Genomic DNA, 12405 nt, shown 5'->3' with positions numbered 1-12405 from the left:
GGAGTTGAGGTTGTGGACATAGTGTGGTGCTATGGGCTTTTCTAGGTTGCTGAGAGGGTGAGAGGGGGAGGAGCTGAGATGGGAGAGGAACTGTGTTTTCATCTGGTGCCATTGTCTGAGATGGTGAGAGGGTGAGAGGGTGAAGCAAAGAGAAGGTTGCTGAGAGGGTGAGAGGGTGAGAGGGGGAGAGGGTGAGAGGGGGAGAGGGGGAGAGGGGGAGGAGCTGAGATGGGAGAATTCGTGGAGGTAGGCCGTTGGAAAAAAGTTTTGAAGATTGAATCTCAAAGAGAGGGATGGTGCTGTTAGAAGGACTGGGGGTAATTGAAGGGCTCAAGGAGTTTGTGGAAGGTGCAAGTAACAAAGGCAAGCAAAATAGTTGGAAAGAGCTTGTCTCAGAATCTGGAAGAAGGGTTGTTGTAGAGTGTAAGAGAAACCTTAAAGGTTATTTCATCTCCTGGACAGAATTTTTTGGCAAGGGTAGAAAGCAGATGATCTGCTTTCCAGAAGGAAGGAAGAGTCAGGGCTGGAAGGCAGTTCTTGACGCCTTATGTGAACTGCTGAAACGTATGAGTGTAAAAAGAGAAGCATTAGTAAAAAGGAAAATAAGCAGGTCTAGTAGTATGGTGAACAAGACTAAGCAAGAGACTCCTTTAGTGTTAGCTGGGGCAGGTAATTACAGAATGGGAGTAAACATACAGAGAGGGGATTGGGAAAGTAAATTGATAGTTGAAGCTTCAGCTCCCATTCTTGACTGGAGGAAAGTTGCAGATCTGTTAACAGCAAGGTTAAAGTTGAAGAGCACATTTATTTTAACATCCTTTGAGAAGAACAAGGCTTTGCTGGATTTGCTTGAGAACAGAGTAGAAGTTGAGGCTTTAAACATCCAAGCTAAGCTTGGAAATTTCACAGTATCAAGATGGTGTCCGGGTTCAAACTCCAAAGGTTTCTTTGTTGAAGATGGAGTGGTGGTGCGTCTGCTAGGTCTTCCCTTTCATTTGTGGAAGCAAGAAACTGCTGAAGCCATTGCTTTGATGTGTGGAGGATCACTAGGAGGGGCCTTTTGGGGAGACCTTCGTTCAGCTTCCATTTTATTGAATGGAGTAAAACCTGAGGAGATACCTCGGAAGATAGAGGTGCTAGTCGAGAGGCAGTGCTACTCAGTGTGGCTGGTTCCATCCACTGAATCGATGCTCTGGAAAGAGGCTCGTATGGAGGGAGATGAGAAGGTTGAAGAAGAAGAGCTGCGTGGCAAGAAAGGGTTGGAGGATTCAAACAAGAAAAGCACTTTCACTAAAATGGAAAAACATTTGCTGGAGAAACAAAAGGGTAGTAGGCAGGGGGTGGGATTTTCGCGTGTGGAAGAAGCGAGCAGTCTGGAGGGTGGCAGGTCCTTTGCACAGGTTGTAACTGGCGCCAAGACTGTTCTGAACAGGGAAAAGGGGCTGGGCCAAGGAAGATTTGAACTTAAACCTGTTAGAACCAAACCGGGGTCGTGGCTGGATGCGCGTGACCTTCTTAAAAGTCACGTGAGCTCGCGGGTGCTTACAAATGGGCCAAAGCAAAAGCCCATGTGGGCTGCAAAGGGTATTCTTAAAGGCCCAAACAGGCCAGCGGGCCCGACCCTGATTGTTTAAAAGGCGCGTGAGCCACTAAAGAAACACGTGAATGGGGTTTCGACTAAGATAGACTTCGGTTTCGGTCTATCATCGTCCCCAACTGCGAGCCAAAAGGGGGAATGCGCGCAGCGTCGGAAACCAGGAAAGAAGAGGGCGTTACAGTGGGTCTCCCGACGCAGTTTGAAGGAGCTTATCCCTGTGCGAGGCTTCTCAGAGAGGCCGGAGCTAAGTTTCACTAGGGGAAGAACTGAAGAGAAGAAAGAGAAGTTTGAAGGGTGGGTGCAGTGCAGTGAAGACGATGGTGAACCGGAGGACCTTTCTGTCGATGGCTCTAGCGTGAGCAGTGTAAATGATGAAGGCAACTGTGCTGAAGGTGATATGGAAGGGTGGAATATTGCAAGATTATTCCAGGGTGAAGACTGCAATCGGATTATCTCATTCCCAAGACCACAGAGTGCGCAAGGTTTATCAGAAGGGGAAAACCGGGAGAACCGGAAGCAGAGCAGGAATATGCTTTCTAGGGGTGACCCAGGGGTAGAGTGGAAAGATCACCAGGTTGACCAAAGGACAGAAGTACTTCCCAACCAACTCAGGAAGATAATTATTTACCAAACTTCGGAACAAGAGGAGGCCGGGAGCAGTTCTATTCTAGCTTGTCCTTCAATCCCAGGTAACCATGTGATTTCGGTTTGTGCTACTAATGTGTCTCCTGTGTCTTTGGTTCCAGATTCCGTTCCTGTACCATGTCCTGTAGCCCATGAATATGCAGCCGAGCTAGTAGGCGGGCTCTCTGAGGAGGGGGAGAGGGGAAGGAAGGATTGTGGGAAGGTGCGGGAAGAAAGGTATAGAAGTGGACAAGTGTGGGAAATCATTGAAAGAGTGTTTAAGGATGTGGAAGGGCAGCTGATATGGAGGAGGGAAGGGGAGGAAGGAAGAGAGGAGGGGTTAATGGAGAGGAGGGACAGGAATGAGGGTAGAGATGGAGAGGTTTACGGGGAGAAAGCAAGGAAGGAGGGAGGTAACAGTAAGGGGAGGAAGGTTGGAGAAGAAAGAACTGAGGTGGGAATAGAGGAGAGGAAGGAAAAGCAGGTGGACAGAGATGAAGGGGATTCTGTAGGAAGGGTAGGGGTGGCGGAATCGGTGAGAGAAGACACGATAGCAGAATTTGTAGGGAAGTTGGGCTGTAGGCTGGAGGATTTGAACGAGTTGAAAGAAAGTTTACAGAAGAGGAAGATGCAGATCATAACAAAGAAGAGGAGGTTGAGTGAAGTCGAGAGACTAAAGAGAGATGTAGAAGGAGACAAGAAGCTCGAGGTAAAAGGAGATAGAAGGAAAGGGGGAAAGTAGCGGGTAGGTGGCAAGGGTTTGTAAAAGAAGCGGAATGAAGATTCTTAGTTGGAATGTGAGGGGAATTGGGAGTGCGAAGAAGAGAGCAACAATAAAAGAGGTAATAAGACGGTATGACCCAGACATTGTGCTGTTGCAAGAGTCTAAGAGAATGGAGTTTAGTGACAAATGGGCAAGGAGTGTATGGAAAGCCAGGGGGATTAGCTGGGTGGCGGCTCCATCGTGGGGTGCTTCCGGGGGGATTGTAACAATGTGGAAGAGGGATGTGGTTGAAGGGATGGAGGAGTTGATCGGAAAGTACTCGGTTTCCATGAAGTTTAAGCAGCAAGAGGATGATTATATGTGGGTGCTAACAAATGTTTACGGACCGAATGATTACAGAGAGAGAAAGGAGCTGTGGGAGGAACTGGCTGATGTTAGAGGGTTGTGGGATGGGCCTTGGTGCATGGGTGGGGACTTCAATGTGATAAGGTTCTCGGAAGAGTCAAATAAGATTAACCAGAGGGTGACAAAAAGCATGAGGAAGTTTAACAGTCTTGTGGATGCCTTTGAGCTTAAAGAGATTCCCCTAGCGCATAAGGCATTTACATGGTCAAATCTTCAATCTAGACCCATTTGCTCTAAGCTGGATAGATTCCTGTTCTCTTTGGATTGGGAAGAACATTGGGTGACCTCGGATCACTGGCCCATAGTGTTATGCAAGGAGGAAAGAAGGTGTGGAGGTCCTACCCCCTTTAGATTTGAAAATATGTGGTTACTTGATGGAGTTCGGGAGGACAGAAGAAAGAAAGGGAGACTTGATGAAGAAGATTGAAAGCCTTGACTTTAAAGAGGAAAGGGGAGAATTTGGAGAGGAAGACAATGACCTCAGGAGAGAATTGAGAAGACAGTTAGAGGATTGCCTGCACAAGGAGGAAATTAGCTGGAGGCAAAAATCTCGGTGTAAATGGTTGCAAGAGGGAGATAGAAACACTAGGTATTTCCACTCTCTAGCAGATGGCAGGAGAAGGAAGAACTTTATCTCCAAACTGGTATTAGATGGAGTTGAGTTAGTACAACAAGAGGAGATTGCCAGGGCTTGTGTGGAGCATTTCAAATCTATTCTAAGAAGGCCTGTGAGTAGAAGGGTGTGGGTAGAAGGTTTGGATTGGCCAGATGTAGGGGTGGAGAACAGGAGAAGGATGGAAAGAAGCTTTAATATAGAAGAGATCAAGGAGACTGTGTTTTCTATGGATAGAACAAAAGCTCTAGGGCCGGATGGGTTTACAATGGCTTTTTATCAGGATTGTTGGGATATTTTGAAAGATGATTTCTTGCGGGTGTTTGAGGAGTTTTTCAGGAGAGGAATTGTCAATCCGGGTGTGAACTCTACATTTATAGCCTTAATTCCCAAAAAGAAAGATGCATCCCACCCGAAGGATTTTAGGCTAATAAGTTTTGTGAATAGCTTGTACAAGATCATTGCAAAAGTGTTGTCTTTGAGGCTGAAGAAGGTAATTCCGGATATCATTGAACACTATCAAGGAGCTTTTGTGAGTGGAAGACAAATTACAGACCAGATTTTAATTGCTAATGAGAGTGTGGAGAACTTTAAGAGGGATAAGAAGAAGGGAGTGGTCTGTAAACTGGACTTGGAAAAGGCTTATGACATGGTGGACTGGGAGTTCTTGAGGAAAGTTTTAACCAAATTCGGGTTTGGGGCTAGATGGTGTAAGTGGATCATGGGCTGTGTCCGGAATTGTCATTATTCAGTGCTAGTGAATGGGACAATGGTAGATTTTTTTCCAGCCAGTAGGGGTATAAGACAAGGAGCCCCCCTTTCTCCTTTCTTGTTCATTTTAATTGCGGAGGTTTTGGGGAAATTGATTCACAGAGCAGATTCTAGGGGGCTCATTAGAGGCTGGAGGGTTGGGAGGATGGAAACCCCCCTCACACATTTACAGTTTGCTGATGACACGATTCTGTTTTGTGAAGGTGGTAATGTGAGGTTTATCAGGAATTTAAAGTCGGTGATACAACTGTTTGAGCAACTATCCAACTTGAAGGTTAACCTTGGGAAAAGCTGTGTAGTGGGGGTGAATTTGGAGGAGGGAGAGATCAGGGAGAGTGCTGAAGTTCTAGGGTGTGAAGTCACGGGGTGGCCTCTGAACTATTTAGGATTACCATTAGGTGATAATCCCAAGAGAAAGCTTCTGGAACCCGGTGATGGAAAGGTTTGAAAAAAGATTGGTATCTTGGAAAAAGAATTACCTCTCTCTTGGCGGGAGAATTACATTAATTAAGGCCACGCTTGCTAACTTACCCATTTTCTTCATGTCAGTGTTTAAAATCCCAGTGAAGATTGCTAACAAATTAGAGAAGTTAATGAGAGATTTCCTGTGGGAGCCGGGAGAAGAGATGAGGGATCATAGAGTTAGCTAGGAAATAGTGTGCAGGAGTAAGTTGTGTGGTGGTTTGGGGCGTGGGAGTATTAGGAGAAGGAATATGACTTTGCTGGGGAAGTGGTTGTGGAGGTTTCCTTTGGAGAAGGAGAAGCTATGGGCTAGAATAGTGGCAAGTATTCATGGGCTGGAGCACAACGGATGGGACGCTGGAATCAGAGCTAGGATCACAAGCAATTCTCCTTGGAAAGCCATTCATGACCTGCTACCTTTTTTCATTCCTATGATTTGAATTCCGGTAACTCCATAAAATTTTGGGAACAAACCTGGGTAGGGAGCGCCCCTCTAAAGGATCAGTTTCCGTCTTTGTACGCTCTTTCTGATTTGAAAAATGAGCCGATCTCGTCTTTCACCACCCCGTCCTCTTCCACTTCTAGGATTGGGTGGAACTTGGGTCTAAGAAGGGATTTGAGGGATTCAGACTTCGACTGTATTTCGAGCCTTCTTGCAATTCTTGATAACGTTGTCTTAGACCCCACTAGGGCGGATTCTAGAATTTGGACACCTAACCCCAATGGCATTTTCTCTTGTGCTTCTTTCTTCAAAGTCTTAAGTCAGTCCACCAGTCCTACCCTGTCCCCTTTTCCTGTTGGTGAGGTTTGGTGCAGAGCTATACCTCCTAGGGTTGGTAGTTTTTGTTGGGAAGCCTATTTGGAAAGAATCGACACTGGTGATCTACTCCAAAAGAAGAGACCCAATACTTGCTTGTCACCTCAGTGGTGTGTTCTGTGCAAAGCAGACGGGGAGACCGGTTTTCACCTAATGGTGTTGTGCCACTTCGCGAGGTCGTTGTGGGTTTGGGCTTTCTCCTTGTTTGGATGCAGCTGGAATCCCCCATCAGACATGCAGGGCCTTTTTGCCCCCTCCTTCTTCAGGTGGCGGTTAAAAAGGGGAAGGACAATGTGGAGAGGACTTAAGGGCTGCAGTATGTTGGACACTGTGGGAAGAAAGGAATTCTAGGATATTCTCAGAAACTCAGAGAGGGACAGCAGATTTGAGGACTATCATACAGTTTAGGGCGGTACAGTGGCTGAAATCTCTGGAAATATTCACAGATTACACTGTGGATGACATGTTGAGGAAGTGTGGTGAAATTGCAAGTTGCACGCAGACCAAGTCAGTAATGAGTGTGGCTTGGACCCCCCCCACCTAGTGGATTCTTGAAATTAAACTTTGATGGATGCAGTAGGGGAAACCCGGGACAATCAGGGATCGGGGGTGTTTTTAGAGATGAAAATGGGGTCATCTCTGCTTTGTTCTCCGGCCCAATTGGAGTGGGTGACTCCCTTAGAGCTGAGATATGTGCAGTTATGGAAGGAGCCCGGAAAGCTAAGGAATTGAACATCAAGAAACTTATAATTGAAGGGGATTCAGAGGTGGTGATAGGGTGGCTGACCAAAGAATAAAATGATCTTTGGAAGTATAACAATGAGAAGAGGAAATTCAAATGGCTGGTGCGGGAGATGGAAGTTAAGACATGTTGGATTAAGAGATCAGCTAATTCCCTAACTGACGGTTTAGCAAAACAAGGGGCAGAAAGGGATTCCTTGTTTTGGGCTAAGTTGTAATGTTAGTGCCCTTGTATCTTTGTATTTTCTTCTTTCCTTTCTTGAAGTTCTTTGTGACTCTTGGAAGATAAGTGTGTTTGTCTTCCACTTGTAAATTTTCTACTGATGAATTAATGAAAGTGTTATTGATCAAAAAAAATAATCAGCTAGGACAAGTTAATGCACGGTTCAGCTCGAACAAGCGATTGTTTAGCAGTGGTAAAGTATTTGTATGTTCAATGAAAGCACAGAAGGGAATGCACGGTTCAGATAGTTGGAAGTAACCTAACGATTTTTGTTTTTTGTGGCGTGTAACATCTTGGTGAGACCCATTCTGGGTGTTTCTAATATGCTGAACAAGTAATGTGAGTGAGTGGTGTCCATCTATTAACCCGACAGACCCAATATTAAGATATTCCCTTGCTGTATAATGTTATTTCTGTTGTACAGTACTTCTCATCTGAAGCTGAAAGAAATGTGACTCCTGCCTGGCGTAGTAACAATTACAATTCCATTGCAGGCAATTATTAGATACATATGATCCCTATGGACACAAAGAAAAATTCTGCCCCACTGCATAATTCTAATTTTGGTAAATAATAATTTCCCACCTTAAGCTGAAAGAAACATTACTGCTGCCCAGCTTAATCACAATTATAATATCATTTGAGACAACTATCAGATTAGAGATCTTTACTATGGCAACCAATAGATCAATATTTGTGTGGCATTAGGATTGGTTTGAGTGGTTTCACTTTCTAGTGCTGTTATCACTGTGGCAAACCTATTTCAGATCTGAAGCTGAAAGATGTTGATCTTGTGGAGTCGTACCACACATGGAATAGTTTGTTGCAAAGGATGTCTGAAAGCAAGTGCCATGGTTGCACAAAATTGCAGGAGCACATTATCTTACTAAAAGAAATAAATAAACACAGAGAGGAAGTTAATGCACTGAAGTACCAAATGTCAGATGAAGCACTTCAACAGATGCCAGACTTTCAGGGCCGGGTATATTTTTCTATGAAGTCTCTTTCTTTTTGCTTTCACATGACATGGCTTCTGCTTTGTGGTATACAGGTCTAGTGTGAAATCATCTTAGAAGCAATGATACATGGTAACTGAAGTCTTTATATCATATTATCATATTAATGCTTTTGCAGATTGATGTACTGAAGGAAATTGGCTGCATAGATGCTGATCTTGTAGTTCAGATCAAGGGACGTGTTGCATGTGAAATGAATTCTGGGGAAGAGTTGATTTGCACAGAGTGTTTGTTTGAGAACCAACTGGATGATCTGGAACCAGAAGAAGCTGTAGCTCTTATGTCTGCCCTTGTATTTCAACAGAAGAACACTTCTGAGCCTACTCTTACTTCCAAGCTAGCACAGGCAAAAAAGAGGTTATTTCCATACTATTATGCTCTTTCCTTTTAGTTATAGCATGACATATCGTATTCATGGAAAATTTGTTCCCTGCCTATGCAGAACAGAGAAAAGATTTTCTTTGTTCATATTCTTAATAAGCTTTAGTGAGGGATATCTTTTTTTGATCAGTAACAATGATCAAAATGCTTTCTTACTAGAGACCTTCCTACTCTTATGCTGAGGACCTAAAACAAAAACAAGAAAGGTTGACATGTAAGCACAATCCCAAAAAAGTCTATCCCCAAGTAGGAGGGATCTCTAGTAAGTAGTAACCCCAATTCTGGCTAGAGTATCTGCTTGTGGATTCGATCTTGGTATCCAACCAAACAAGATATTCATCCTGGCAGCCAATGACCTGGCTTCCTTTTTATGATCTTGTAGCTCCCAAATCTCCTTGTATACTGTCTAAGCTCCCCCAAGAGCTTTACTGCATGATATGGTTTTCTGGCAGCTCGGAAGATCATTATGGGCATGGTGCTGTTGGTTATTTGGTAGCAGTAACTGTACAGAATTATATTTCATCTTTCTGGATTTTTTGGTCTTTGAATCTTGACTGATATGTCTATCTGCACTAGATTATATAATACTGCAATAAGACTTGGAGAACTTCAAGCACAATTCAAATTGCCGATAAGCCCTGAGGAGTATGCACAAGAAAATCTGAAGTTTGGCCTCGTTGAAGTGGTTTATGAATGGGCAAAGGTTTTCCATTGTTCTCTTAGTATTTTTTTTTTGGTCCCAGATTCATTATCTATTTCGGTGGTTCACCATATCCACTTTTTTTCTGGCAGGGTACACCATTTTCAGACATATGTGAGCTTACAGATGTTCCTGAAGGCCTGATTGTAAGGACCATTGTACGACTGGATGAGACGTGCCGCGAATTCAGGAATGCAGCAGCAATCATGGGTAATTCTGCATTGTACAAGAAAATGGAAACAGCTTCTACTGCCATCAAGCGTGACATTGTTTTTGCAGCTAGTCTGTATATTACCGGGGTGTAATGTGGTCTTCGTAGCTGCTTTGAATATTTTTGCCTCGAAGGCAAGAGCAGCACAAACACGTCTTGGAGTTTCCAAGGGAACAACCAAGAGCACCAAAAAAATTGCGTAGAGGCCACAGCTTGAAGCTCCAAGACCATGCTCGTATTCTTATGTACACCCATAAAGCAAAAAAAGTACAAAGAGGACAAAATATGTTCTGGTTACTAATGTCAAAATTCAGGCTTGATGGTGTCCACAAAGCCATAGGCTGAATGTTCCCTTGTATATTGAAAATGTAAAGGATTAAATAGTTTTAACTGGATCAAAGCTAATCGCTATTTTTTAATGATTGTGAGCGAATTGAGGCAACCCAATTTCTCTTGATTGGACCAATTGAATGATAATTACGTTGGTATAGACTATAGAGCTAAATCTTACTTTTAACGTATGCACTTAAAATTAATTTCATAGAACAATTTGGGTGTAGCCCAACGGGAATTGGGCTTGCCTTTCTAAGATGAAAATTGTTTAATCAAATTTTGAGTTTGTGAGATTGAGAGCCCCAGCGCATCTTTCAGTTTTCGTTTAATAGGCCGGCTTTCCTTTACATGATCAACCTTAAAAAATGGCAGGGAAAAGAACCTTTCACATCATTAATTGAAATACAAAAAAGATTTAATCCAATTGCGCTAACCTAAGGCTGTGTTTGGTTTGAAAGAAAAGAAGGGAAAAGGAAAAGGTAGGGAAACCTATATAAGCTTTCAAACCAAACAGCCTAAATGTGGATTGCCTTATGTGCCTAAAGATCTCATACATGTGGAGTGTTCATTTTTGGTAAGTCATTTACACGAGTAAGTCAAACAATTGATAATTTTTACCAGCTTTCGCCCCCCTGGTGGGAAAGTTAATCCAGATGGGTACCCATGGGAAAATCATTTTACTATGGATCCACAGTTATTTTTATTTATACACTAACATGGGTAAGCTGGTCAGCTTTCATGTTGACCAACTTATCCCCCCCCACTTACCGAGAGTAACAAATATGCCCTAAATGAGGATAGGCTATATTACCCAAGAGAGAAGAGCTGAGCTATTTATGGGTCATATTTGATCCACTATTAGAAGGGACTTATTACAAGCAAAATAAGGTTACCAATGGGCCAATTCCAGTTCGGACTGGGCAAGTCTGGTTTTTATAGGGCAGTGATGGCATTTATGGGCTAAAACTGCTTGGGACCTCGGGCCCGCCCTGGCCCGTACTCTACGCCTGGGACCTCTGGGCTTACGTCTCTGGCTTGGAAGAAAAACTACTGCCCCGGCCCAAAAATTTCTAATATGAGAAATGATAAACCCTAGTCCAGCTCTCTGAGGTATTGCCGTCTTGGGAGGGGAACCCTGGCTTTCGACCAACCTGTGGTATTTTTTTTTGTTTTTTGCACAAAGTGGCAAGCCAATAAGCTCTTATTACTAATCATGCCGGTACTTTGAGTTCCCTGCACTCACCTGGGAATATCCTTTTTATTTTTTTTTTTACAATTGATCAGAGGACAAATTTCATTTGCACCAGAGTAAATTCATTGGATTGCAAATAGGTTGAGTGTAAATTTTGGTTTACTTTTGCTTCTGATTTAACTGTCTTATTTGTTTGAGACATAAAATAGGTTAGGTTGTAAATTGATATGGTTCCCACCTTCTATAAAGAATGGGGTAGGATCAAAGAGGGTTCTTTGTTTAGGAGTGAAGTAGGAATCAAGGTGATTTAGTCCCCACTTTATATGAGAAAGAATTGGGGTCATAATGTCATGTGAATTTTACATCGGTTTTTGGATGCAAAATTTGTATTTTCAGTGAATGAAAATGAGCCAAAAAGTACAGATTTTGTGTTAGATATATAGAAGTGCAAACCATATAGTTGTAAAACTGAACCAGGTGTGAAATTTGTATCGTGTACTTCAGATTTGCACTGCAAACAAAGAGAGCCTTATACTGTTTTCTTTGAACTTTACAAGTTTTTCTTCTTGTCTTTCTTATTTAACTTTAAATGCTACTACTTTGTGTGTTCAATTTCTTTTAAAACATCTAACTCTCCAAATTATCATTATGTTAGTGGAATAAGCATCAATTAATGTAAATTGACATGACAATCTATATATGAAAGTTAAATTCATGAATGTTGTGCCTGATAAGTAGCTCCAATGGAGAACAAATTAAAATTTCCACTGAGAAAAAATTACATGAATTAGATTGTCAATAGAAAACTAGAGATTTTTGTATATGAACTATATAACAATATTTAATTAAACATAGTTTTTCACTGATCAATAACTGTTACACAACTCCAGATCGATCAAGCATTCAAAGAGAAGAGGTTGTTGGCATGGGGGCCATAGATGCCATTAGAACAAACACGTTTCCTTCTGTACTTAACCAACCTCCATTGCCCAACTCGCAAATCGTAGACGCTGAAGTGTTTTCCATATCTATGAAAAACAATAACTTCACTGTTTCTCAGGGTGGTGATAACATTATACAAACACCGTTTTATCTCCCAAGGCACGTTGATACTGTATTCTTTAACCTAATCTCCTGCATGAAAATCCTTCAGAACCCACACGTCTATCTGTTCATAGGGATCTCGATCAAGAAATGACAAAAAAACTCATTTCTCTAGTAGATGTACCTGTGTGTGAAAACGTCAACGAGGGAGTTCCACCAGACGGAATTTTTCTTGCCTGAGGTCCATAGAAATAATATACCAAGTCGAATTAACATTCCAGTGTACAACCCCTCTCACTATAGTTCTTTCTCTCCAAAAGTATTTACCGATTCGATTTTCTCGGATCGAGTCGACTAGTCGCCATGAACCACCACCACCACCGCAGGTGAATATCTCACACCGAAAAGTGAAACTATCGTAATCTTTAAACAAGTGTACCACCTTATACTCCTGTGTACAAGGAATGTATACCAACTCGAACCAGTGGCCAATGGGTGTGGTGAAAGGAGGAATGCTTATCCATTGACTTGTAGCAGGATTAACTATATAA

The 12405-nt window shown here is 42.6% G+C and overlaps 1 protein-coding gene across 1 annotated transcript in view; it reads left to right on the top strand.

The window, feature by feature from the left end:
- The window catches only part of LOC104597017 (RNA helicase, ATP-dependent, SK12/DOB1 protein), a 67269-nt gene extending 57542 nt beyond the window's left edge, over positions 1-9727 (top strand). The window contains exons 20-23 of the mRNA XM_010258385.3: positions 7745-7959; positions 8112-8350; positions 8951-9077; positions 9167-9727. Coding sequence (XP_010256687.1) covers positions 7745-7959; positions 8112-8350; positions 8951-9077; positions 9167-9379 — 794 coding nt within the window. The 3' untranslated portion in view covers positions 9380-9727. The remainder of the gene's footprint in view (positions 1-7744; positions 7960-8111; positions 8351-8950; positions 9078-9166) is intronic.
- The last annotated feature ends 2678 nt before the right edge of the window (positions 9728-12405 follow it).

This window comes from Nelumbo nucifera, chromosome 2, assembly GCF_055504915.1.
Source record: "Nelumbo nucifera cultivar China Antique chromosome 2, China Antique-T2T, whole genome shotgun sequence".
In the NCBI taxonomy this organism is placed as follows: domain Eukaryota; kingdom Viridiplantae; phylum Streptophyta; class Magnoliopsida; order Proteales; family Nelumbonaceae; genus Nelumbo; species Nelumbo nucifera.
Note: the sequence above shows the minus strand (reverse complement) of the source record. Positions and strands in the feature narration are given on the sequence as shown.